The sequence below is a fragment of the Cygnus atratus genome, chromosome 4 (assembly GCF_013377495.2).
Source record: "Cygnus atratus isolate AKBS03 ecotype Queensland, Australia chromosome 4, CAtr_DNAZoo_HiC_assembly, whole genome shotgun sequence".
Taxonomy (NCBI): domain Eukaryota; kingdom Metazoa; phylum Chordata; class Aves; order Anseriformes; family Anatidae; genus Cygnus; species Cygnus atratus.
In genome coordinates, this window is record NC_066365.1 from 26,540,532 (window position 1) to 26,568,442 (window position 27,911).

Below are 27,911 nucleotides of genomic sequence, written 5' to 3' on the forward strand. Positions count from 1 at the left end.
AGCCGTGAGGGGGCGGGGCCTGGCAGCGGCCGTTGGGCTCCCCGGTCACGGGCGCTGCGGGGGTAACGGCGGCGCCGCCCTGCGCGAGGCGCGGCTCGGGGCTGCCCCCGCCCGCAGCCCCCGGTGCGCTCCCCCCCCCGCGCGTCGCCCGGGTGAAGCGGCGCTGGGGGTAACGAGCGTGCTGCCCCCGCTCGGCCAATGGGAGCGGAGCCGCCGGGCCCGCCCGCCAATGAGCGCTGAGGGGGCGGGGCGCGGGGGGGGGAGCCACGGTGGGTTGAGCGGCTGCGGCAGCGGCGGGAGGTGAGCGGGGATGGGCTGGGATGGGATGGGTGTGGGGGACGCTGCGGGACCCAGCCGGTCCGGTCCGGTCCGGTCCGGTCCGGTCCGTGCTGCCTGGCGCTGCGGGATCCCGGCCGCGCCCCTCATCCTGGTGCCAATCTTGGGGGGGCGGCGGCCCGCTTGGGCCGGGCTGGGGGGCTCGGCTCCCTTCGGCATGACTCGGCAGCGCTCGGCTCCCTTCGGCGGGGCTCGGCTCGGCTCGGTTCGGCAGCTGCCGCCGTGCCGTCGGCGCCCCCCCCCTCAGTGAGGTGCCGCCGGGCCGCGGGGCGGTGCCGCCGCTGCTCGCCCCGCTCCCGCCGCGCAGCCCCTCTCCAGACCTAGCGAATTTAATAAAGCCGTCTGAAATTCAAACCGTGTCCGACCCAGTGTGCTTTGCCGCTGCCCAGGGGATAATAAGAACGTTAACACTTGAGTTTTCTTACAAGCCGGTTTTCCCACTGAAGCATCTTTCACATCCGGGGGAGGGAGCGTCGCAGGCCCGCCGTTTCCCCTTATTTTCCTTCCTGCTTACCCTTAATCCTGCTTTCTTCCCATTCCCAATCTTGCAGTAAAAATTAAGTTCTCCTGTGTCTCCTGTTTGTTGCTGATTAGTTCATTTGGCTTAATTTGGCTTTCTTTTTGCTCTACCGAGATTCTTCCTTTCAGTCTGCTTCCATGGCATGGAGCCCTCGTTTTCCTGAGACTCCAGCAGCCGCCGTGTCTGGTGTGTGGTAATTCTTTGATAGAAATAAACGTTCCCACCCCACGGGGAAAGCCTCATGTAAAATGTGCGTGGATTGCAGCTAGTAAGGCCTGCTGGAAGGAGGGTGGCTGCAGCACTGCACAAGTGCTGTCAGTGCTCTCAGGTGATGCCTGGATGCAAAAAGCCTTAAATGCCTTCTGTCTCTTTCCACTTACAGTCCTCAGGGCATGGGAGGTTCTGCTGCTGTGTGAAAGATGGCCTTTTAGTCAGCCAGGAATTTGTCTTGATACTTATCACTTTGGTCTTCGTTTGGGCCAATTCTCTTTGCTCTCCTCTCTCTTCCTGGTATTGGCTATACCTTTAACTTTGAGTCGTTTGCAAGTTTTGTGTGAAAACATCCCACATGCACCTTCACTGCCCCCTTCCAGAATTATTAGGGAAAGTAAGAGGATTCCTCAGGAGCTTCGCTTGGAAGAGGTACTGCTGTGCTACCTGTTGGTTTCGTGCTAGCTACTTTCTTCTTCTTCCCTGCCCCCATTACAGGTCTTGTCCCAGTTTCCATCTTTGTGATTATTTGTGGTTTGTTTGTTTGTTGTTGGTTTTTTTTTTTTTTTTTTGTCATTCACCTAATGAAATGCTTTGCAGAAGCTCCTATAGATTAGCTGTATAAGTTGTCAAGATCAAATCATATTTAAAAGAGAGATGTGAAGTTGGCTCGATAGAGTCTACTTCTATTAAATTCACTAAGGGCTTTATTGCACTGTTTCTCTGTTTGATTATTGCTTCTCTTAAATTTGTTCAGGTAAATATCATTTGGATCACTTCCATCTTAATGGAAGTGTATTAGAAAGCTTGTGGTTTTGACTCCATTTCATTCACTTTCATTTCCCCTGGTCACTATGTTGCTTAGCATCTTTCCTTTATATTTCTGGTGATTAGCTAGTAATGAGATGTGATAGTTGTTCCACTTGCAGCTTGCCAGTATCTTATTTTTACCAAAATATTCTTAATATAAAACTTGAAATGCCATCAGCATTCCACTACATAATGCAGTTTAATCTCAAAAGCTAGTCCAAGTAGTGAGAGAGTATATTAAAAATACTGACTTGCACCATTTTGTAATGAACACATTTTCTATGTAATATGGACAAATAATGTAAGTTTTCAGTCAGAATTAAGGTTATACATTTCTATATATATTCAATATTCTATTCAATAATGATTCTAAACTTGACTGGGAATATCTTGAATTTAGTATTTTTGGCTTTATTATAGTGAGTAATATCCAAAATGCTGCGTTTAGTGCTTCTTAAGAATTAACAAGGAGGGATTTTTCCCCTCCTAGCATACTTTCCCAAGTAAAATTGAACAAAAGATTGTTAACCAGATGCTATAGTGCTATATGATGTCCCCTCGCCAGCTAAATCAGTTATAGCCACTAACTGCTTGCTTCATTTAAAGATTAAATGCACCCTTTTTTTTCTTATGTACTGTCTGTTGAGGTGAAAGATTGTAGCAGTTCTAGCAATGCAGCCCTTTTTCTACACCAACTGAAAAAACTGTACAAAAATAGAATTGAGATAAGAGTAGGTAATTTACAGAAGAACTACAAAGCAACTGATGCAACCGAAGAGACAAATTAGCTGACATTTTAGTTTAAAAAGAAAAAAAGAAATGTAACTCCTTGTTAGGCTGGAAGACTAATTACAGCTAACTAAATCTGTTTTGCGTTTTTTGCCTAGCACTTGAATAAAGATGCCTTAAGAAGATAACTATGGATAAGTATATTAAAGTTCAAAAAATCGGAGAAGGATCCTTTGGGAAAGCAATTCTTGTCAAAGCTAAAGAAAATAGCCAACAATATGTTATTAAAGAAATTAACATCTCTAAGGTGAGTGATAGTATTAATTACTGATTTATTGTTTTTGTATTCCTGTCCTCAAAAATCATTATCTTCCTTTTGAAGATGTCAAATAAGGAGAGAGAAGAATCAAGGAGAGAAGTTGCTGTGTTGGCCAACATGAAACATCCAAATATTGTCCTGTATAGGGAGTCATTTGAAGGTAAGATTAGTTAGTGAAGTGGAACCTGAGATAATGGTAGTAAGTGACTTGAGCAGTACTTACAGCATGTAATTTAAAAATCAGTGTGTTTTCTCTCTTTACTCATTTTTCCATCCTTTTATTCCTTCAGTTCTTTCTGGTTGTAGTTTTTCACAATTTCCATGTACGTAAAAAAAAAAAAAAAGAAAGTGCAACAATTACATAGAAATATTCTTGCCCCTTTCTAATATGATTCAGTTTTGGTTGATGCTTAGATGAAAGGGTTGAGTTTTCCTTTTTCTCTGGAGTGTGAGTCTCCTTGAACAATTGTGTGTAGTCTAACGACTTGGATGCATATGTGTTTTAAAAATAAGTATGGTCTAAATTTGGATATTGACAAACTGGCAAGAACAATTTTATCTTGGTCTGCTGTCTTAGAATACAATCTTCAGTAATTATGATCATATCATTGCTTTCAGAAATGGAAAAATAGAAGGGACTGTTTCCTTCATCAAGCTTTGAAGGAAGGAGAAATTTAATTCCAAACTGTTTTCACAGTGAATGTCCTGGAGAATAAGCAGAACAGATAAAAGATTGTGTGCCATAAAGAGCAAGACTATAGAGCCTGCTCTGTAACACTGTGTTGTTGTTTGTTTTTTTGTGTTTTTTGTTTGTTTGTTTTTACTTTTTACAAGATAGATCCTGTAATCTGTAGTTCATGTTACTTCTTGCTGAAACACTTTGACTTTGAACATACTGATTTGGTTTATAAAACAGCTATTTCAGCATCAGGTCCACGAGAAATCCAGGCCGCTAGGATAATCATTTAAAATAATTCCAATTAGAAAGCTTAAGCAAGATACGAACATCTTTAAGCTTAAAAAAAAATAATCTTGTTTTGAAAGACGAATTTTGGGAGCATTCTGTGAAAGTGAGACTTGAGTGACTCAGATGCTTTGATTAGGTTTGACTCAGTTTAAATGTTATAATTATCTCTAATAAGAATTTTTGTTTTTAGCAGCATGTGATTGTATGTATTTATTCATCTCTTCTCAAAATCATGTCTAATCTATGAGTAGCGTAGGTCTTGTTTTACTGCCATATTTCAGTTGATACTCATGAAATGTTACTGTTTTCCTTGATACATGGGTAGTTTGCAATTTGTTTCTGCCTAATCTCTGTTCACTAGTAGTTGGAAAAGATTGTTTTGGGGAACAGAACTGTAACTTCTCATCAAATATATTATATATGCTCAAATTTCATAGTGAAAACTTGGGTAAGGTTTTTGTAAGTTTCTCCAAATTTCATTCAGAAATGAGACATTAATGATTTCCATCTGTCATTGCCTGCTGAAAGTTTTATTACTGGTCTTAGGTCTCAGAAATGACCTGTAAGTCTGCTATGAGAGCTGGTGATTACCACTTAATATAAGTAATATCTTGCCCAGGTAAAACTGCAAGACAGAATCAGAAAGATAGAGACAATTAACTGAATTAGGTCTGAAGATGTCTATTTTTAGGGTAGGGTTCTATGGGATATTTGAAACAGCAAATGGTTTTAAGAACGATTTTATATAATTTTTATTAAGTGACATGTTTAATTTCATGGTGAATCTTAGTATGTCAATGATATCTGAGGCTGCACATGAAAACGTGTAATTTTTGGTTGCTTTTTGTATGACCCTTATAAGATAAACCTTTCCAGTGAAGATATTTGTAATGTTATGTTAAAGGTGGGTAATTTTTTTTCTTCCTTTTGAAATATTTTTTGTTTTGTTTTGCAGAAAATGGCTGTCTCTACATAGTGATGGATTACTGTGAAGGAGGAGACCTGTTTAAAAAAATAAATGCCCAGAAAGGAATCTTATTCTCCGAGGATCAGGTAACAGCAAACTGATGCCATAGTGTTTTGCTGCATGATCCTTTTTTCATTAGTTTCAAGATATTTTGGTTAAATTATGTAGGTACGGTTTCTTAACCTCTATAGAAGGTTTCCCAGACAGTGGTGGTTGTTACCATCAGTCACAGTACTGCCTTTTTTGTAGCTGGAGACCTTGGTGTGTTATCTGGCATTCGGCCTTTGTGTGTAAGATGCTTTAAAAAAAGCATTTCTTGCAGAGTAAACCAAATCTGATATATGAAAAACACTAAAGGTCATCATGAATATTTTTAATCCTACCAGATATCATGGCAGAGGATTTTATTTTGTAATACTGACTTAAATTTTTCGGAAGTATAAAATAACTTGCTTTATATTGCTTCTTTATTATATTTTACAAAGTTTGCCTAATTATTATTTTTTTTTCAGTAGAAAAAATTAATATTCTATTGGAAGTATACTGTAAGATTTTATTTCTCAGTTGTACTTGTTATTAAAGTCACTTGTACTGTGTGAGAGTCTGGGATAACATAGAGGATTTTAATATACAGATCGGATGAAACTAAGTGAAAATAGATTATGTGGGATTCAGGTTTTTGGTCTTAAGTCATATGTTTCCTTGCTTACAAATCATTTCAATGCTTTTGCATCTGCATATGGCAGGAGTACCAGAATCTGAACTTTCCTGTGGTTGGAAAGGCTTATGAGTATTAGTTCTGTTGATGGAATTCAGAGTAGGGTAATGAAACATTTTGGACACAACTTGTAAAATGCCAAACTTTCTAATTTGGGCTCAAATACAAGACTTGAAAATGGAAAAGTGAAAAATACACCTTACATTGTACTGTAATGTTGAAATTTATGTACTTGTAAGTTGGGAATGTGAAGTCATTATTCACATGGAAAAGTTTTTGCTGCTTTTCCCTTTTTACATTGTGATTTTTACACATTTACAAAAAAAAAATAGTGTTTGTTGCCTTGTTTATAATCTTATTATACATTGTTGCCTTTCTCATTGAAATCTGCTTTGTAGTATTTTTCTTTTTAAGGTGAAATACGTAAAATTACTGGATGTTAAATAAGTGTTTCTGTAAACATGGGTGTAGCTTTTTAAGACTTGGCTAATTAGCTGTCTGCAAAAAGACCTGTTGCACCAATTTCAGCAAAAAGGTATTCTTCGTGTTGCAAGTTCTGTGCTTTAAATGTTTTAGCCAATCAAATTTATTATGCATACATTTTGTTAGTTTTTAATACTTAATGAAACTAGTAATTTCAGGCTTAACCATCTAACTTATGTATGTGCTTTTTTCATTTGAAAGTTTGTGTTATAGTGACAGTACTGTGACAGTCTTAATGATTCTATGGTATAAATGAAGACAGGTTTCTGGGAAGAGAGGGTAAAACCTTGAGCTATAAAACTGATTTGATAGTATCTTCAGTAATATAGCTAGAGAAGCTTTCAGATAAATAAAGATGCTGGTGTTGCATTTTCTCTTTTATGCATAGATTCTGGATTGGTTTGTACAGATCTGCTTAGCACTAAAACATATACATGACAGAAAAATCTTGCATCGCGACATAAAGTCACAGGTATGTAGGTAATTTTCTTTTCTTTTTTTAGCAAATCTACTTCCAAAGTGATTACATCTGTATTTTGTTAGTGGAAGTTGGCAAATTATTGAAAATAATCTTTTTATGTAATCACTTTTTTTTTTTTTTTTTTACTGGAAACACTTTTTTCTTCAGAATTATACAGAAAAGGTTTATACAGTATTTGTATAAACAGACAAGGACAAGTTATTTGAGTATTGCTCATGTGACAGTTTCTATCTCTGCAAATAATTATATTTTTAGAATGTGCAGTTGTGGTTTCTCTAATTTTGATAAAGCAGGGCAAGAGTAAGTCTGGTGTTTCACAGTCAGTAACACTAATTCTAGTGACTGCATAGTAATCGAAGAGTAGAAAACTTTATTCTTTTCAAAACGTATTGAGGAAAAAAAAGTGCAATTGTATGAATGTTTTAATTAACAGACTTCTTAAAATTTCTATACCAAGAATATCTTTTTAACCAAAGATGGAACAATACAGCTGGGAGATTTTGGAATTGCCAGAGTTCTGAACAGGTAACTCCTTTTTTAATACTGGTTTCTATGATTTAATCTGAATTGCTTTGATTTAGGAAAACAAAATTTGTGCTCCTCTTATGTGAGTTAACGTTCATTCTTACTTTTTTCTTAGTACTGTGGAGTTGGCTCGCACGTGCATAGGAACACCATACTATTTATCACCTGAAATATGTCAGAACAGACCTTACAACAATAAAAGGTACTAATAACCATATTATTAAACATTTTTGTTAAGGAGAAGATAGTGAGTTCTTTGGAATACTAAGGCTGTTCTATTCACGTGATGATGAACAGCCACGAGTTCATCCTTTACCCAAGAAGTCAGAGCCTCACTATTCGGGTAGGACCTTGCAGGTCTGTGTAATGTAAAGTAACACGATGAAGAGATGATTTCGCTTAGTGCTTCGAATTCTAGATCTAGCCTTGTTCTTAGTTATGGTTCCACTTTTGCCAATCTACACATTACTGCCGCAATTTATGAATGTGAAACTATATTAAGAAAGAAATCACAAACACAGTAATTGAATTCTCTAAGCACGTGCATGGGTAGTCATATGGAAGAACATCCTGCAGGTATTGTACTTTACATTTGCTGTCCTGGCAAGTACACTGTATCTGGTGATGGTATCCCTAATGTAATTAAAGTGGTTATTAGCTATTTAGTCTTATTCTTCGCTAAACGGCTGAAACATGCCCGTTGTTGTGAATACCTCATACTAATTTGTATTGTTTTCGTAAAATGATTATAGCTCCTTGTCCCTTGTTTTCTCCTACACGAGATTTCTTGTCCAATTGTATTCTAAACAGATTCTACAATCCTCTAGTGAGTGTGGGTAATGTAAGTAAATGTTAAACAGAGTAAATGGCCTGTTTAGCTGAATTTAAGATTTTTATTTGCTGTGTTGGATGGCGGGTAGCTTTTTTATACTTCAGAGATCTCAGGCAAATTTATACATCTAGAGAAAACAAGCCTTTATCCATAGTTCATCTAATTTCTCTAATTTGGTTAGTGCAAATGAAAAGGTCTAAAATCTGGAGCCAAAATAACCCCCTATGTTTTTCAGACTGACGTTGCTTTTGATTGTTGATTTTGTTTGTTTGCTGAGGTTTTGTGGTTTGGGGAGCTGGGGATGTACATACAAGGGAGACTGTTCTCTACTCAAAACACATCATTTTGCTTTTCAAAGGTAGCGTATTTAGTTAATAAGTTATATGTCAATCTTACACCCACAACTAACTACTGGGATGTGTTCTTCTTGATTTAGTGATATCTGGGCCCTTGGCTGTGTTCTCTATGAAATGTGCACACTCAAACATGCGGTGAGTAGGAACTTCTTGTTTGTTTGAAAGAATACTGAATTTAGAGATTATTTTTTTTTCTGCTGTTATTGCAAATGTATTTCAGTTGATTAAGGGTTTTCATGGTGACTGCTTAAAATTGCCTTCAGCAATTTAATCCCCTTTTCCAATACTGACCAACATTTTTGGTGTTTTGGTTTATGCCAATCTCCGCAGAAATATTAGTATTGTTTTTTCATTATTATTTTCAAGGTACGTGTGTTAGCTGAAAAGATGTTAGCTGCAGTAACAAATAGTGTTCTTTTCTTTCCAAACACTTCACATTTTCATTGTAACTGAGCCTAAATTCAGACTGTCAGCTTTTGTGCAGGTAGATTTATGAATTCCTTTTTAGAATACTAGTAGTTCTTAGAAAAAATTCCCAAAGTAAGAGTTGCCCTTTTTTTTTTTTTTTTTTTGAAGAATACATCTTTAATCCACTTTTCAGTTACGAAGGGAAAAAAAAACATTTTTGTCATCGTTTTATTTTAAAAATAGCTATTTTTATTAAAAGAAATAAGATTATAACAACATGTCAATCTGAAAAAAAAAAAAACTTCCAGAGCATAAAGATTTCATAACAGCTTTTGCAATTTCTTATGGCGTGGTCTTTTCTGGGACAAGAGTGTTGACAAAGTTGCCTCTCTCAGGTGATAGCAGTAGGTTGTTTTCTGTAAACTGGGTGATATGCACTGTTTTCTTTTTGTTGTACGAAGGAATTGGTGCGTGCCGCCTTCTGAGCGTAGGCTAAGTGTAAGAATTCCTTTGGATTTTGCAGAGAATTAATGTGCATGTTTACATTCTTTCATTTAGAAGGGTTTTTCTAAAAAGGGCAGAAGGCATGTGGTAGTGGAAAGTGTTTGGGAAAGTAAAGAGGATCAAGCAGATGTAGTTACATAATTATTTCATCCTTACCTGTCTCACTGTCCATCAAGATCTGGGGGAAACTGTATGTTTCTATGGTATGAAGTAGCTGTAGTGTGATGTATTTATATGTAAATACAATATTTGGCAGCAGATCATTTTAAACTATTGATGAAAACTGTTGATGGCCTTGAAAATTTGTTTTGATATGTTCAGGCAAATGAAAGGGGGGGATTCTTTGTGTTTGGTTGTTGGTTTGGTTTTTTTCCTCGCCTTTATGTACAGCTTCACATGTGGGCAAGCAGTAATATGCAGTAACTGTTTTGTTTTCTTGCATGATATAGTTTGAAGCTGGTAACATGAAGAACTTGGTACTGAAGATAATCTCTGGATCTTTTCCTCCTGTTTCTATGCATTATTCATATGACCTACGTAATCTACTGTCACAGTTATTTAAAAGGAATCCTAAGGATAGACCATCAGTAAACTCCATATTGGAGAAAAACTTCATAGCCAAACGGGTTGAAAAATTTCTCACGCCACAGGTATGGAGTTGGCTTTCATATAGTTTTGCTAAATACATCATAGGACTTTCTTTATTCCGATGTCAATATACAACATGGGAAATTGGAATATTAGCACTTCCTACAGCTTTTATGCAGACCTTTCCAGTTGAGTAAAAAAGATTGTTACTGTAAAGTGAAAAACAAAAATAAAACAGAATAAACAAAAACAAACAAACACAAAAACCTCAAATTACTTAAGTTTCACAAACAAATATAAATTGACATTTTGTTAAGTGTGCTATTTTATATGTCTTTATATTCAGTGAGGAATTTTGAGTCAGATTATGATTTATTTAGATAGGTTTTTTTCATGACATACAAGAATACAAGAATAGTACTGATATATGAGGTAAGTAAATACAGGCAGAGGAAGGACACGGAGGAAATGAATGCAAAAGGAGACCTCACTAAGTATAAAGAATCCTAATGGGCTGTAATTCCAACCTGAAGAAATTTCAGGAGAAGGCCATGTATAATTGGAATTTCGATTGTATATGAGATAGACTTTCAACTGATTATAGTTCATGTTACTGCTCCAATGAAAGCTCAGAATAAGAGGTCTTTACTGCAAAGCTTGTTCTGCCTTTTACAGAATGGATATGAAATTTTTATTTGGGGTTAGTCAGGCAAACGTTAACAAGTAGTAGACTACTACCAGATAAAGATACTATTTTCTCGTAGATTGTGTACACAATTTTGATGACTGGTTAACTCACATGCTCAAATTAGAGATGCTATCTAATCTTTTTTTTAAAAAAAAAAAAAAAAAAAAAAAAAACAGAAAACATCTTTTAATAAATGTTTTGGTCACTGGTGCATACATAGTTTAGTATTCATTTAAAGTTATGGCAAATAGTATTAGAAGCTTTCTGAAAGAGGCATACGCACTTTTCTGAAAAGGAGTTCTTTCTAGCTTTGGGTATAAACACTGTTGGCTAACAGTTCAACTTTTTGTTTAGCTTATTGCAGAAGAATTCAATCACAAAATCTTCCAGAAGTTTGGACCACATGCTGCACCAGGTAAGTAAATGTGTAAACTGCTTTTGCTTTCAGATCTGGCAAGATTGTATACCTACTTTTGTTCTTGTGTTGTTTTGGGAGTGTTCTTAGAACTGATTCTACAAGTTCTGAGGAGAAGAGAGAGAGAGAAGCATTTTTTTGTTTTCTTTTTTCACTGGGGAGCTGGATGTATGTAGAGTACAAATCATGTTAACGCAATCTATGAGCCTGTCACATTTCAAGTGTACTCTTTCTTCTTGCACTGTTACGTTTCCAAAATGTAAGGAGACAGTGAAAACTGCAAATGCTGAAAACTATTTTTTTGTTGTTAGTGTACATTTTTTTGCCTTATTAATGACAAATGGGTAATGAGAAATCCCACTCCTTGTGGGAAAAAAGAAGAGTGGGAGGTTTTGTTAGAGATTCCAGGATTAAACCTTGACTTAGCAGTAGAATTTCTGCTGTTGGTGGCAAATTAGATTGTAGTTCACTTTCTCAGGTTTTCCTACAATAGTCAGTTTACACTTATTTCTTAGATTTTCTTCCTTTTTTCCCCTCCTTGTAATTATTTGAAACTGTGGCAAGTGCTCTGGTGTTTTTTGGTAGTATTGTGCATGTGTTTCACTGCTGTCCTGCTATTCTGTAGTAAGAGAAACCTGCTTGCACAGATTCAAACTCACAAGACGATATTGGCATATTTTCAGGAACTTTTCATGGAAAACAATATCCCTGGAGGCTGTTGAAACTGCAGCTGGTTTAGAACTCATCTTCTGCTGACATGAGTGTTGCAGGTTGCAGTCCAGTGTCATTAGTGGAGGGAGGCCTGCCTCTCAATTGCATTGGGAAAACTTTCCCCTGTGTTCATGACAACTGGATAATAAAACATGGCAGCCGGAACAAGTTTATATTCTCCAGTGTAAAGTGAAGTTGTAAAAGTGAAAAGTTCAGGGATTGTGTCCTGCTATTTCGTATATTATAATATATAATATCAATATATATTCATATATAAAAATGATATTTAGAAGAGCTGTTTTGGACAACTGGATATGTTACATTTACATAGTCAGCTCACATGAATGAAATGTTAGCACTTCACCCATTCTCCTCCAGCTTTGCTGTACCAGTACCTTAGGAAATGGAAATACAGTATACTGACTGGCCTGGATATAGCTATAAAGCAGACTTTTCTTGTTTAGCTAAAAGACCAGCTCAAGGACAAATCCTGGCTTCAGTTGCACCAGCTCAGAAAATTACCAAACCCGCTGCAAAATATGGAGTGCCTTTAGTGATGAAGAAGTCTTCTGATGCACCCAAAAAGCTTCATGAGAAAAAGATGATGACTAAATTTAGACAGGTAATTAACAAAGATACTTAAATTGAACTGTTTTGCTAATGTTGTATTTAAACAGTATGATAATATTTTACATTCTTTTTCAAAATGTTGCTTATATGGATGTATGCATCTGCAGAGAAAGCAGTAGTACTGTAAATGCTTGTCTTGCTTCATTATGGATTCTTTCTTTTTAATATAAGAATTTTTGGAGACTGCCACCTTGGGCTTGATTTCTAATGTCACTGCTGAATTAGATGTGCTGTGCGTATGTTTTCAATTTCTGTGTTGGTGTTGACCACTCTTAGAAATATTGAAAGTCTGTCACATAAACCAAGATCATTGACAAAGAATAAATATCTTTGCATCTTTCTTCTTCTTGGTTCAAAAATAATCTGCAATTTTTAAACCTTAGAAAACTTTTAATAACTTTCTAAAGTGTTGTCAAGCAGAGAAATTGTGTAATCAGAAGAGGACTTTCCCAGACTTGATTCCATGAGCTAATGAGAAATGATTTTCTGGATACCTTCATACCATACTACCAATCTTTTTTTCCAGTCATCTTTCTTTATGTTCCCTATTACATGAAGCTGTTTATATATAATTCCTTTAATTACTGCATGGCCCGGAGATATTTCATGATACAGTTAGTTAGGCACATTCCAAGCATCTAGTAACTAAGAAGCTTCCACTTCAGCTTTATTTTCTGCCATCATCAAGAGAACGAATTCAAAATGCCTTCTGAAGAAGTGGTTTCTTTTCCCTCCTTCCCTCCTTCCCTCCTTCCCTCCTTCCCTCCTTCCCTCCTTCCCTCCTGTTGAACTGTTGAACCTCAGGGATAACTTCTGTCAGTTATCACACAAGCCTCATTTGCTCATCATGTGCAGTTTGAAAAAGAGAGCAAAAAGAAGGGAACACACAAACCTGTGTGTCCTAATGAGACCACAAGTCTATTTCTCCTTTAAAGCTTGGTTGTGAAATCGACTGTTGTTTTGCTGCTGTTTATAATCAGTTGCACCAACTAACACTAAACCCACTTGCACAGAGACCCAAAGCCCTCACTGTGGCAGGATATACAGACTGAGGAAGAATCCTCATGCTGTAAGAAGTCAAAAATGCTGCAATTTTAAGACATTATTTGTGTGGGTTGTATGTAGTGACAAGGGATAAGATGTAGGATAGAACTAATGGCTACGGTGTAATGTAAGTTTTCTTCTCTTTGCTGTTGTTTCAGGCTAGCCTCAGCTTGCAGTTCTCAACTGGATTTTTAATGGAACATGCAACAATCATCTCACTTAGTGTTATTACATGAATGCACTGTAGTTGAATTGCATTGACTGAAGTCTCTAAAGATTTCTGTTTTCTGAGATACTTGACTTTAAAGTACCAATCTGATGGGATTGTCAAAAGAAAATCCTATGAATCTATCTGTATTCTTGTACAGTCAGAGTGGGGAAAAAAAAGCTTTGAGTAACACTCACTTTTTGAGAAGATTAGAGTAAGAAACATAGCTTATTTTGTATAGCGGACTTTTTACCAGATATTCAATTGTGGCTTCATTCCCCTCTTCTATGGATAACAAGAACTTAGATAGAGTTACACAAGAGAAGTCACCTAAGGATAACCTAATAAATCTGTTCTCCAAGTAAAAAGAGAATCTTAAAATCGAGGACCCTCAAAGACTATGAAAAGATTATAATATGGAATGACATTGCCAGAGAAGAAAAATTGAGACAGATCTGAAATTACTACCTTCAGCTTTCAAGATGGAGCTCTTAGCAGAGGATGAGCAAGTACAATAGGCTTTACCTGAGATCTGAGCAGTGCTTTTCATTTACAACCTCCTCAGTAATGAATTATTTTAAACCCATTTTTGCACATACTGAATTGTGAATTTTTTTTCTTTGATTAGAATTTTTCTCTCAGACTGACATTTGCTATCTAATTTGAAGTTTCGCCTTTTATTTAGGACTTTCCAACTCCCATGAAGAAAATGAATCCAGGAGAAGAAAGGAGGAAAATGTTTGAGGTATCACAAAATCATCTGCTAATATTCAATCTAAGCAAAAGCTGGGTCCAGAGCAAGAATGACAAAATAAAACCTTCAAACCTTTCCTCCTTATCTTTTTTTTCCAAACATCTAGACATGATTTTTATCTTCGTGGACATAAGTCAGCAATTGGAAGACTAACCAATCTTGACAGACACTTCACAGAATAATGGCTCGGTAATAAATACCAAATTATATGCTTGTTTTTCAGGAACCTTCAAAAAAGAAAAGGTTAGAATTGCCTGAAAAAGAAAAACGCCAGAGAGATCAGGTAGACAAGATACTTGAGGCACCCTTTTTTTTTTTTTTAACATCCATAGTAGTTTTAGTGAAATGTGTTGTGTTTTGTTGCCTGTTGCCTAGGAATATGGAGTAGTTCAGTTTCCCAGTTACTAAATATGTTTAATCCTTACATTGCAGATCAGTTTACTGAAGGCAGAGGAAATAAGAAGATTGGAGAAAGAAAGGGTAAAATATGTTTAAAATGTGTTAAGAGTGAAGCTCAATTTTTACTTAAAGTGATTCCTTGAATTATGTTTTCCTTTATTGTTTTCTCCTTCAGATGGAACGAATAAACAGAGCCAGGGAACAAGGATGGAGGAATGTGCTTGGTTCAGGTGGAAGTGGTGATGTTAAGGTTGGCAGCAGATGCAGAAATGTGATGTAATGTGTTCCCCCCACCTTGGTTATCTGGCATGGTCTTATCTTTTCAGAAAGATCTGCTCTTGGAGATCAACTCTTGGAGCTGTCCAGTATTAATCTATTGATAATTTAAGGCAGAGTGTATAACAGACTTTATTCCCTGGCTTTTTGGAGATCATGTGCAGTTTTCATTTTTAATACTTATTAAATTTCTGAATCTCCCCTCTTTCTGCCAGTAATGGTTTTCATGCACCACTTTCTTTTTTCCACTCCTGCTTTTGCTACTTTTCCTGCGCTAAATCTATGCATGAACAGCTTCTTTCATATTCAAGTTTGTTCTTGAAATTTTTTGTTGAAATATTTTCCCAGGTTCTCATACTGCGATAATGGACATCTTTCCCAATATTAAAAATGTGCTTTTAAGCATTCATTTTTATTTACCAATGTAAATGACAATTACAATACCTATAAGTTGTCCATGATGGGAGAAGAAATTCCTGAGTAAATGTAATTTTTTTCCTGAAAGCAGTTAACCCCTTAGCCATTCACTTCTTATGGAATTAAATTACATAATTTAATCTTAATCCTATGGCAGTTTCTATTTGCATAACTGTTCTGGGAAGTAGTATCATGAAAATACTTGAATATAAAAATCTGGGTCCTCTATTTTCATCAGACAGAGCCAGTGCAGAAATTTCAGTATTGTCCTGGTGTAAATCTACTGAACAATATGAAGTGGGTTAAAAACCGGCCATTTGTTTTGGTGTTAGGGAGTCCTACAAAAATATTTAGCCTAAACAAATTCAGCACAGTTTTCATAAACAAGCTCTGGCTAAGCACTGGGGTCAAAATGAGAAGAGGTTTTATTTTCTGCTCCTTGTACAACAAAATATGAAGAAACCGAAAGTACGTGACCAGGTTTCATTAGCTGCTTTTGATAACTATTCTTCAAAATAGGTATAATTTTTGGCTGTGTGTCACATATCGCATAACTTAGCTTAAATATAAAAGCAAATGTAAAAATACCAGACTTTCAAAACTACCATGTGTGGCTTTAATGGGAAATCAAAAACCATCATCTGGTTCCCATGCCTTCATTCTCTCTCTCAGGATGATGCTGGCAAGCACCAATGCAGGCCTCCGTACAACATGATATATAAGCATCGGCATATTTGGATCAGAGCTCTATATGTTTCTGAAAACAATCATGCCTTTGATTGACTTCAAGAGTTTTATTGCAAGGGCCTTAGACATGGAAAGTACTCTCTGTTTTTTAGCTAAAACTGCATCACTAACTTTTCGTATTCGCAGTAATGTAAGGAAATTGAGCTTCAGTGGCCGTGCATATTTTCACTAAGTGTCACTGTGTAAAATATCAGAGCAAACATCCTTTAAAATTGTTTGAAATTTGTTCTCTGGATTAGGTAGTTTTGTGCAGATCGTACTGCAGGCCACTAAGGTATCATCACTCGAGGTTTCCATGTACTGTTACAGTATTCTTGATGTAATTATCCTCTTCCTTTCTCCCCCATGAAAACTGCAGCCAGTGACTCCCTGCTGATGCTGTTAGTTTAGAGTAGCAGTGTTCAAGCATTCCAGTAATGCAAGCCACATAGTCTCTAAATGCACAGCAGGGTCTTGCAGTGCAGTATTTTCTCCTCCTGTCTTTTTTGGATTGGTTGCTCATACCTGCTTCTGGGGTAAAATAGGGAAGGAGATGGCAAGGAGTAGACTTTGGGTTTGTGCTTCTAGCAGGGGCTGTAACCGTTCTGCAGATGGTTGATGAGCACCTGCTGCTAGCATTTGCTTAGAGATCGATCATACTATTTCTTTGGGTAGTCCTTTTGGAAACTGAGCTCTAGTAATTGTAGGTGAAACCTTTAAGAGTGTCTAAGGCAAGGCTTTGCATTCTGTTTGTAGAATCAATTGTCTTGTATAATAAATTATTTTTACCCAGAAGAACAGTGTACCAGCATACTTATTTTGATGCTTAGATAAATCTTCCGGTTAGTACTCTATCACATGGACTATTGATGTGCATTGAGCAATTGAACCTGAGAATGTGAGCCAAATTCCGATGTTAAATATAGGCTGTTCGAGAACTTCTGGGTGGACAACTGTAAATCCGTCACATCTGCACTGTCCCATTCGAATGTACAGGAAATACTTTGGACCACTCTGGAAAGAACATTCACCCTATTGTTAAAGCAGATTCCATAGGTTTGCTACCATGGGCTATTTGACCACTTTCCCCAGGTGTAAAGGGAACATTTTTATGCATGTGCTGACAACCTTAACCTTGTTTTGCCAATTTCACACTTTCTGCATCCATCCTTGGCTACTACTGTACACAGCTGCTTGCAACATTTTGTTTTTTATTATTATTTTCACACGAAGGCTCTCCAGGAATTCGAGTCTTCGAGAGTGACAGAGATCATTTTCACAAAGCTGTAACTTGTGGTACATGTTCCCCTGATCTGAACTTCAGTAGGGAAGCATCTCAGTTCTGGTGATGCAGCCAAGTTATAGATTGGTAAAAATGGGGATTCTCAGATAAATCTGGTGCTAATGTCACTCAGCAAATTTAGAAGTGTGCTTAACTGTTTCTAACTTCAATTTTAAAAGTGAATGTTTGGATAGAAATCACTCAGTAGTGCTTCAGTTAGTACTGTATCATTTACTGTATCATAGTACTGTATCATTCAGTTAGTACTGTATCATTTTTAGCTTTTTGTGCTAAAACTTTGATTTTTGCTGTGTAGAACATCTCCTATCTCCAGTTACACTTCAATGGATTCCTCACCAATAACTTCCAGAATGTGTGACAGATGTCTCATGTATAATTACACTATTATCAAAAGGAGGTAAAATACTGTGTTATTTTGGAGTGCTAGCTGAAAAACAAGTTTTTCATTTATCAATCTTGTAGTGGTAAAGTGATGAAAAGGGATCGTAATTCCTTGGTTAAAATAGGGGAACACCAAGAATAAAACTAGGACCAGTTCAGAATTGTTGCAGAACATACTTTCATTCTGCCAGAGAGGTGAAAATTGGAAGGGCTTGTTAAAACCAGTGTTTGAGATGTCCACCCTACCTTTTCTGATTTTCAGGCACCATATTATGGCGGTGGAGGTGGTCTTGGTCCTTTTCCAGTGTCTTCCAGAGGACAATATGAGCATTATCATGCTATTTTTGACCAGATGCAAAAGGAGAACTTTAGAGTAGCTGAAGAGAGGGAATCCAGATGGAGGGCAGAAGTACAAGGCCGAGAAGTTGTTGAGAGGTATGGCTACCTTCCACTAGAGGTTGCATGTGGTCTGCTTTAGATGAAAGTAATGAAAGTTACTGTACATATTTATCTGCAGAGGAATTCCACCTGGAATACGTCCAGGAGTTCCTAAGGGGCCTGCAGGTCATCACCATTTACCTGATGCTGATGCAATTAGGAAAAAAATGAAAAGATCGAAGGAGGTGTCTAAACAAGCCAATGCAAACAGGTTGGACTATGATAATCCGTAAATCTGTCCCTACATGTTAGATTTTTGTTCTGTCTTGTTCCATTTAGTAGCTGAACATGTCTCAAAATCCATTGGTACTGTGCTGTCTGTTTGTGTGTTGGTCCCTCACAGACCACAATTCTTTTAGAACCAATGGAAACCTTGGCTTTCCCAATAGGGGAAAAAAGGATTACTTAAGAACTGTAACTAAACTAGATTTAAGCCAAAACTCCTGGCTTAATGCAGTTACAGTCTAGCTAAAACAATAACCCTCCTTTGCTTTTTTCATAGTTCTGTTTTCTGTGTTACCTGCCAAGATGCTTCCTTGTTCTATCATCTCATTCTGACTGCCTTCTCTCCATCTCAGTGTTTAATTTTCCAACATAGAAGAGTGTCTAGAAAGCTTTCAGCGTTCTTAGCTTCTGTTTATTGACCAGTGGAAAACTCACAGTAGCTTTCTTCGTCAAGAGATGTGAATGCTAGGTGTTATAACAGTATGCAACTTACGGTTACTGCAAAGAATAAGCACCACAGATTTATAGAGTGAGTGTGTTTTGTATATAAAAAAGCATTGATTGTCTACCTATTTCAGGTAGATTGGCAACCTCTTTCAGTTAGTTTTTTCAAAACTGCATTGCCTTTCTTCAAATCTGTTAGTATTGTTTAAAGGACTGTTTCCACACTGAAGAGTGGTATATGGGGAAGTATATACTTAGAAGTTCAGTACTTCAGCATTACTCACTAATTTTCATAGTTTTTTTTTTTTTTTATATCATGGATTATTTAAACTTCTGCAGACCCGGAGATGTATCCCATGGGGGCAGAAATAAATGGTGTTAATGTGAAGAAAAGGAAGTGGCCAAAGAAAACGTTTGTTCTTCTAAATGAATTTTATTCAGTTTTATGTTTCATATAGTGTATGTTTTACCTTCTAGGTTTTTCTATTTTAAAATTTATGGCAATAGTATAGCACATTTAACACTGATGTTAAAATTTTGCAAGTTGCAAGGTACGTGCTATTTCCTTTATAGTAATTTGGGCCATTGTGAGCTAACTGAAATTCTTCCTGATACAACCCAGGACTGGAAGGTATATTTTCTCAACTGACGTAGATGCGTTTTTCCAGCCTCCTCTGTTTATTCCCAACCCTTTGCACACAGTGCCATCATTGACAAATCTTGCCTAGGTTAGGGGTGTTATTGTTTGCCTCACACATTCGACAATATTAGGTGGTACTTGGCTAGAGCCAGGTAAATTGTTTTAAATGTGTTTAAATTTGAGAGCAACTATATTAGAGGGCTGCAAATTACTAATAACGTGGAGATCCTGAAGAGAAATCGATTCAGTTTTTCTCAAATCCATGAACTCAGAAGCACTCGATGAACATAGTGTGCAGAAGTTTTAAAACAGATGGATATAATTTTCTGTCTATAAGCTGGATTACATTTAACCTTAAATTGAGCTGCTGTTCCTTAGCATTTAAAATGTGTTAAGTATTTTTACTTCATTAGCTAAAAGTAATTTTTTTTATCATAGTTAGCTTAGCAGTGTTTCTCTCTCACACTTTATTCTTTCAGGTAGAGATGAGATAGAAAGATAGGTGTTCATGATGCTTAACCAAAAGAAAAAGAATGTTAAGAATAACAACTTTCTTGAAGATAGGTAATTTAAAGTGTATGTTAAAAAAGTTGAGAAATCCTTGAGTTAAAGTCTTTTTGATTACACTAGCACAACTAAAGCGAAGTTAAGTACCCTCACCTTCAGCAGTCTTTACAAATTGTCTCTTAGACAGCAACGCTGTCCAGAAGAAATCTGGTTGAAGCATTGTAACAATATGAGTCACTCAGCATTAGAGCAGGGAGAAATGGTATCACGTAAAATTTAGTTGAAATAAGTTTTTGCTATGTACTTGGTTTGAGACAAATAGTTTCTTTTGCTCAGAGAGCACCTCTCCTACAGTACTGTAAGCTAAACTTTGTCGGTATGACCCATTTTTGGAGTTGAGTTTATATGCAATGAACAGTTATAGTCAAAATCATATAGTGAGCCAAATATGTATATACAAAGATTATGAAGTGTTTTTTTCTTTACCGGTAATACTTCTGTGGACTGTCTTGAATTTTCAGAGCAGCTACAGCATTTGTCCTGTTGTATCAAAGTCATTTTACATCTCTCTTACTTAATGAATTATAGCATATGGAAATAGCATTTTATTTCCTAATTGCTGGGTGGTGAGGTGAGGAAGACTAGGTGCAAGGGGTTTTAGTTAGTGTGCTAATTCATTTAGGAATTACTAGGAATAGTTCCTGTATGGCAAAATTATTTTTTCTTTAACTGTTTCAGCCTGATGGGTTATTGCTATCAGCTTATTCCAGTACCTTCCTGCCTGTTGCCGGACCCCCAATACTCTTCAATCGGATGAGGCTAGGGGAGCCTTGGAAAGGGGATTGCCTCATCGTTCCACAATCTGTTACAATATCTAACATCATTCATCACCTTTTTCTGTTGTTTTTTTTTTTCTTGTTTTGTTTTGTTTGGATAGGGAACTTTCCCCCCTTAGTCTACTTCTAACCAATTTTTCAGAAACTGTTTCCACTACAAAATGATCATATGTATGTATTAGGAAACTTTGATAGTTGCTCAGTTTCAATAAATTGATTGTAGCCTTGTTTACCCAAACAGGTCCCTGACCTGGGGTGAAAAATGTGAAAAAACATCTTGTTTTGGTTAATTCTGAGGTAGGAAATCTTCAGAGTCCCTTCAAAAACAGACAAAGCAAAATCCCCCCAAAACAGTTGCCAGAATGCTGTTGGAATACCAGCACTGTGTCTGTTATCTAAGTGGTAAGTGGTAGAAGCTCTTACTCCAAGCATAGGTCAGATTAAGGCTACTGGATGGCTCATGAAGAAAGTCTTCTTGCCCATCTCTAAAGGGAAGCCTTGAAAGAATCTGTCCTTTTTTTTAACGTTTTATTTTACAAATGATAATTAATGAAAACAAGCTGAGATTTTTTCAGAACTAACTGCACTAAAATTGTGATTTGACATTCATTTTGTTTTGATGAGCAGGATGTGGAAGAACAACACAGTGTTCTGGGAGGGCGTGTTTAATAGGACTTTTAATATAGTTGAACCTATTTTTTCTCCGTTTTGTGGAAGTCTGACGTATTTCAGCTGATTAAAGGCATTTTGTGAAGATAGATTTTTCATACTTTTTGTGTCCTTCTTTGAATATATGTATAGGTTTTGCAAGTGTTGTATTTCAGACTTTCAGTTTGCTATGTATTGTAATTATTCAGGCAAAAAGGGTGGTTACCTGCAGAAAGAGCAAGGCAAGTTGAAGAATTCTGGCAACGAAAGAGGGAAGCCATGCAAAACAAAGCTCGAGCCGAAGGACACATGGTATGGAAAATCTGGTCTTCCTACTTACATTACTGCTTCAGAATGCTTTACAAATCAACAAAGGAAAAAAAAATACATTTTTGTGCATGTCTAACTTGATATTGTGAACTTTAGAACATTACTTTTTTTTTCTGTTTATACCTGTAAAGTTTTGGTTAAAATTAAACTATGTATTTTTCAGTAGCTTGAACTTTAAATGAAGTTTGATTAAACTTTTAACTCAGCTACAGTAATGTGTTTTAGAAAAACGTTCTGTTTATTAAGAAGATATTATAAAGACATCCATCTTTAGTCCTTAGAGGTTAACTAATGGACAGTGTCACAAAATGTTCTTTGTCCTTTATACTTGCAGTTCTAAATTCAGTATTCCTCTAGGAAATGTGTTTTGCAGTAACAACGTCTTGGAAGTGATCCCTTTATATTAGGATGTTATTATTTCTGAAAAAGTGAATATGGTGAATAATATACCTTTCTATTTTTTATGGCTTAACATTCAAGCCAAAACTGGAATTCATGGAATCCTCATGAATGTATGCTATTTACCTATGAGAATGGTTCTTTTAATTTATTCTCTCATCCACCAGTGACTAAACCACGGAAGTTTAGAAATACCCTCTTTTCTTGAATTACTGATTTTTCAGCTCAATCTGAAAGAGTATTTAGCAAAAATTTTTGTATTCAGTGCTTCCTGTCAAGAATTTAACTGGAGTATTGATTTACAGGTGGTTCTCTGTACTCAAGCTTGAGAAAGCTAAAGCCACGGTGTTTTACAAGGCACAAATAAGGTCCACGTAATAACACATAATAAATGCAGTAAACATACATCTAATTAACAAATCAAGATATTTTTAATAAGTTCAGCAGGAGCTTACAGTATATCATGAAAAAAACAATAATTTAAATATGATTTTAAACCAAGCAGAAAACTTTAATTTAAATGATTCTTGTACTGTCCTGAATTGGACTCCTGTTTTCCATTCCTTTGAGGTTGAATCCTTTTGTTTACAGTTAGGACTCCGAATACATTACACTAATCTAGATTATAAACTGTATATCCATATGTATTAGCAATGTAAGACAGCTTGTTAAGTTTAGAAAGGAAAACGTAATAAGCTTATACAAATATGTTACAAGATTTATGAGTTTGCTACTTATAGTATGTTTAAAAAATTATGATGATAGATAAATGCTTACTCTACATATGATGATTCCACTTTTATCTTAGGCTTGACTTGACAATGGCAGAAATGCCAGCTGTGTGCCACAATTCGTATTTAATCCAGATGTACAAAAACTGCTGTCTGTCAGAATTTATGCTTCTAACATAGCAGGAGAAGACCAGAATTGTAGGGAGAAGACTGCTGTAATATTAAAGGTCTAGCCTCTTCCTGGCTACTCAGGATTTTCAGTTATTACTGTCATTTGTTTCTTATAAGTCAAAGGGGGTTATCAGTTAATTTCAGAACGACTGCAGATCACTGGTGGATTTGCTTTCTTATATATGAACATTTACTGGATAAAGCAGATAATTTTACTGCCCCAGCCATTTTAAATTTTATACCATTAAATGGCAAACAGGGTACACTGCAAAACGTGGCAGATATCTATGGAGGCAGGCCCATTTCTGCAAGAGGAAGGAAATCCAGAAACAAGGAAGAAGAGGTATGCTTGCCGCATGTTTGCCACTTCCATCACACAAACAGCACTATTTTGACCGTGACTGTGCCTCATTTCCCTGCATGGTTCATTTGTGTAACAAAATGAAGACTTTATAAGTTCCTAGGAAATACATTTTTTTTTCTGGAATCTGGGTGTGTAATTTTTTTTTAATAATCATGAAATAATTGTTGTCTACAGCAGTTTGCCTAGGAAAGGTTCTTGAACATGCACGCATACCTATAGGGTGTAACTGTGTCGTAACAGATGCAACCATTCCTGGTCCTTGATTGTATCAAGTGTAATGGTAGCTTAATACTGAGGAACGTAAGTTTCAGTTTTCTTTAATTTTATTGGATGAGAATTCTTCTGGAAATTATGAAGTGCTAATATAGTGATAGTGTTTTTTTCCCCTCATTTTGTTTGGCTTTTTGTGGAATCTTAGGTATTATAAACGAAGCATACTGCAGATAGTTTCATTATAATTGAAACTTATTTCCGTTCCTTACTTTAGGAATATTTGGCAAGATTAAGACAGATCCGGCTACAAAACTTCAATGAACGTCAACAGATTAAAGCAAAACTTCGTGGAGAGAAGGTCAGTTTGAAAAATAAATACTTCAGGAAGTTGGCTGTGGGATCATATTACTTTATCCCTGCAGAAATATTTTTATGATAAGCAATTTTACATGTAAATATATGTATATATACATATATTAACACATTTCATTCTGTTCGACAGTTAGTATACCTGTATCTGTTCTTACAGAATTTATGAAATTTGTTGGATATTTCAGTTAGAGGTGCAGCTTCAGTACATGTTACCTAATAACCTGTTAAAAAGTAGGACAACATAAAATTACATCTGAATTTGATCCACAAATCTCTCGTTAAGCACTAGCATGTTTATACTTTGTTGTGGTTTTGCCTCGGCAGGCAGCTAGGCAGCTAACCACCACACAGGTGCTCGCCCTCTCTCCCCAGGGGGTTGAGGAGAGAATCAGAGAGGTAAAAGTGCAAGAACTCACAGGTTGAGATAAGGACAATTTACTAGGTAAAGCAAAAGTCATGTGAGCAAGCAAAGCAAGGAATTTATTTGGTGCTTCCCACTGGCAGGCAGGGTGTTCAGCCACTCCCAGGAAAGCAGGGTTCATCACATGCAATGGTTTCTGGGGGAGACAAACAGCATCGCTCCCAATGTCCCCCTTCCTCCCCCTCGGCCCCGGCTGTCATGGCTGAGCGTGAGGCCGGGCGGTGTGGGACATCGCTTTGGGCAGCCTGGGCCAGCTGTCCTGGCTGGGTCCCCTCCAGCTCCTGGGGCACCCCCGGCCCCTCGCTGGCAGGGCAGCGTGAGGAGCTGGGAAGGCCTCGCCTCTGGGCCAGCGCTGCTCTGCAACAGAACACAGATATATTATCAATGCTATTTTCATCAAAAATCCAAAACACAGCATTGTGTGAGCCTCTACGAAGAAAATTAACTCTATCCCAGCCAAACCCATGACAACGTATTTGCTTTTAGCTATAGGAACTTCTCTAGAATTGACTTTTTGACAATGCTCACACAGAATATGTATGAATCAATGAAAAGTACCAGAATATTTTTCTGAAGTTTTTTTCTCTCCAGTGATATAATAAAAATAATAATAATAATAATCACTAGTCTCAAAAATGAAGTTTCATCCAAGTAGGTACTATATTCAAGTGAGGAGTTACATAGTAAAATTATGGCTTGTGTTAGACAGTCAGTCTAAATGATCCCAGTAGTCACTTCTATCACTCAGCTTTTAAGTACATGCATTGATGATAATTCTTTGAGGACTCGTGTTTTGCAGAATGAAGCTGGCAGTTCTGATGGACAAGAATCAAGCGAGGAAGCAGAACTGAAACGCAAAAAGATAGAAGCACAGAAGGTAATTGTGGGAAGGGAGGAAATGGAACTCCTTGTTTTAAAATTTGCTTCTTATCTCATGAAGTTTCTTGCATTTCATTTTGCTATTAATAATTTGTTTATGCATCCACTAATAGAGGTTTTTGTCTCTGATAAGTCATACATACTGTACTGAGGTAACAACTCTTTTCAACTGATTTATCTCAGCAATTTCAAAATATGTTGTAATGTAGCATAGCAGGCAAAGATTTTCCCATCCATGCCTTTGAGGTTTCTCTCTAGATTAGCTTTAGTCCTCAAGGCAATTTGGTGTAACTAAGATAGCATTTTGATACAGAAATGGAAAGGTAAATGTACCTTGAATAACAACAACTAGTTAGAAGAATAAAGGAAGCCAAAACTCCTCACTTGTGCTGACAGAGGCCACATGTAGACTGTAAGGTGGGCTATTATATAACCCTGTGATAAATTGCATTTAGTTCAGAGTTTTACATCAGTTGTAATTCATAGGAATCCAGTTTTTTATTTGAGCTTTATTCTTTGTATTCTTCTAATAACAATATCTAGTATTATTTATATCAAGTATACAGGTATACATACTCTATCTGTTCATTTTTTCCTTTCATCTTCAAAGAACAATGTAAAAACAAGCTGACCTTATGCCTAACCTTAAAACTAGGGGTGAAACAGCAACGGAAGCTTTTTGTGTTTGTTGAACAAATGTAGAAAGTTTAAGTTGAATATTTAATAGTTTATGATTAATGAATTTTGCTTCAAAACTTTTTTTTTTAGAAAATACTCTAATTTTAAATTACTTCTATCACAATTAATATGTACACTAAAAAACTAATCATGCCAATCATGAATTGTAAATATATTTTGAGGAGTTGTTACCATTTTAAATATTGAAGAACAGTTATTGTACTTGTGTGGTGATTTTGAGTATCAGTGGAGACCTCCCTTCGCAGTCCATAAAGCAGTAAGTGAGAGAAAGCGAGATGAAGTGATCTAACAGTGTTTCTTTTTAAGATGTTCCACAGAACGGTGTACTAATGTTTTTTATGGTTCAAGCTGGTCTTTTTTTTGCTTGTTTCTTTATTACAGGCCCAAGCAAATGCTCGAGCTGCAGTTCTAAAAGAACAGTTAGAGCAAAAAAGAAAGGAAGCATATGAAAGAGAGAAAAGAGCTTGGGAAGAACATGTAAGAAAACCTATTATACAGTCAACATATGTAGTACTGTGTATTTGTATGACTAAAATTTTACACTGTGATTCTCAATCTTAGATAATGTGTCTTCTGAAACTGGAGAGAGCATCTGCCGGTCAGAATTCCCTCATTAAAAGCCTAATCTTAAGTATACTTGAATAAAAATTTGGTTCAAGAACTTAAGGACAGCAAACCTAAGAATCATTAGGATTACCTTAAGTATTTTATTAATGGTCTGCAGCTTACCAAATTGTACATAATCTTCTTTTGCTTACGTGTGCTGTGGAGTGACAAGTCCCACTAGTGATATCTCTCTGCTAAAAAAAAAAAAGGTGGGATGTTGTGAAGCTGATAAATGGGAAATAGTTCATATATGTAGTTGGCAGTTTAGTATGAAGATGTGTGACATTATTATCCTTTTCTAAGATTTACCTGAGCATATTTGATCATACTGTGTTTTATGTGCAGTCTTTGATTTATTGTTTTATCTTTTTTTTTATTGAATCTGTATTATACAGCTGATAGCAAAAGGGGTAAAGAGTCCTAACGTGCCTTTTCATGTGGGAGCTACAGGACACAGTCCTGTGCATGGAATACAAGAGCCTGGAGCATCTCTTCCTAAGCAACAGCTTCCAATTAAGCCCAGTACACCAGTCATTTCCATGACTTCTGCTTTGAAGGAAGTGGGTGTGGTAGGTACTTCAGCTAAAAGTTACCTTTTTTACCTAAAATAAAAAAAAAATAGATATACTGATTTGGAAAAGAATTTTTAGAAGAATGTGTAGATAAGGTAAACTAAAATGCTTAAGGATACTAGTTGCTGGTAGGTCTTACACAATAGTTCAAATTGCTTTAGTCCTGTAATTGAGACAGATCAAGAACAATGCAGAATGTTTCTCTGAAAAATGCTCTGTGTAATGCAGTATTTGCCTTTCTTTTTTTTTTTTTTTAACTGTAGTTGTGCATCTGCCTATTGTCAGTCAACTTGATCTGGGAAGGTTTTCTTTGTGTTTCTGGATACTATGGAGATAATATTTTCTTATTCTTTACTGACCTGACATTATATACGCTGTAATTGTTGAAGTTTTCTTCTCACTTCTGCTTTTCTTTACAGGTCCTCTTAGACTCTGTCCTTGCCACTTTTCTGTTCTCTTACAGAATTAGTCATTTCTAGCATTGGAAGTGGTTGCCATTTTGCTGCACGTCACATCTAGCTTCATCTCTGCCTGTTTTGTGCTATGGATTTCCCTTGCCTGCTTAAACTGAGACTGGTTCATTTGCTCCCATTTCAGATAGCAAATAGGTCACACAGACACTGTCCTTGAAATTCAGTCTCTGTGAAACCCCACAAAAACCAAAGTATTGTCCATTCTGTCTTAATCTATCTACAGTTGTCAATGAAAGGG

At 36.7% G+C, this 27,911-nt stretch overlaps 1 protein-coding gene across 14 annotated transcripts in view; it reads left to right on the forward strand.

Moving 5' to 3' along the window:
- Window positions 1-177: 177 nt before the first annotated feature.
- The window catches only part of NEK1 (NIMA related kinase 1), a 42,794-nt gene continuing 15,060 nt past the window's right edge, over window positions 178-27,911 (forward strand). The window contains exons 1-24 of one of the 14 annotated variants that reach the window (XM_050710308.1): window positions 178-300; window positions 971-1,042; window positions 2,764-2,912; window positions 2,988-3,084; window positions 4,847-4,944; window positions 6,448-6,531; window positions 6,998-7,065; window positions 7,181-7,267; window positions 8,334-8,388; window positions 9,615-9,815; window positions 10,796-10,856; window positions 12,032-12,189; window positions 14,135-14,194; window positions 14,427-14,486; window positions 14,636-14,683; window positions 14,778-14,852; window positions 17,968-18,140; window positions 18,223-18,354; window positions 21,653-21,755; window positions 23,334-23,417; window positions 23,926-24,009; window positions 25,244-25,321; window positions 26,404-26,499; window positions 27,024-27,197. In XM_050710308.1, the coding sequence (XP_050566265.1) occupies window positions 2,796-2,912; window positions 2,988-3,084; window positions 4,847-4,944; window positions 6,448-6,531; window positions 6,998-7,065; window positions 7,181-7,267; window positions 8,334-8,388; window positions 9,615-9,815; window positions 10,796-10,856; window positions 12,032-12,189; window positions 14,135-14,194; window positions 14,427-14,486; window positions 14,636-14,683; window positions 14,778-14,852; window positions 17,968-18,140; window positions 18,223-18,354; window positions 21,653-21,755; window positions 23,334-23,417; window positions 23,926-24,009; window positions 25,244-25,321; window positions 26,404-26,499; window positions 27,024-27,197 (2,193 nt within the window). In that variant the 5' untranslated portion in view covers window positions 178-300; window positions 971-1,042; window positions 2,764-2,795. Of the gene's footprint in view, window positions 301-970; window positions 1,043-1,065; window positions 1,499-2,763; window positions 2,913-2,987; window positions 3,085-4,846; window positions 4,945-6,447; window positions 6,532-6,997; window positions 7,066-7,180; window positions 7,268-8,333; window positions 8,389-9,614; window positions 9,816-10,795; window positions 10,857-12,031; window positions 12,190-14,134; window positions 14,195-14,426; window positions 14,487-14,635; window positions 14,684-14,777; window positions 14,853-17,967; window positions 18,141-18,222; window positions 18,355-21,652; window positions 21,756-23,333; window positions 23,418-23,925; window positions 24,010-25,243; window positions 25,322-26,403; window positions 26,500-27,023; window positions 27,198-27,911 lie in introns of those variants that run through there. The other 13 variants (XM_050710312.1, XM_035548057.2, XM_050710309.1 and 10 more) reach the window with 13 other exon arrangements.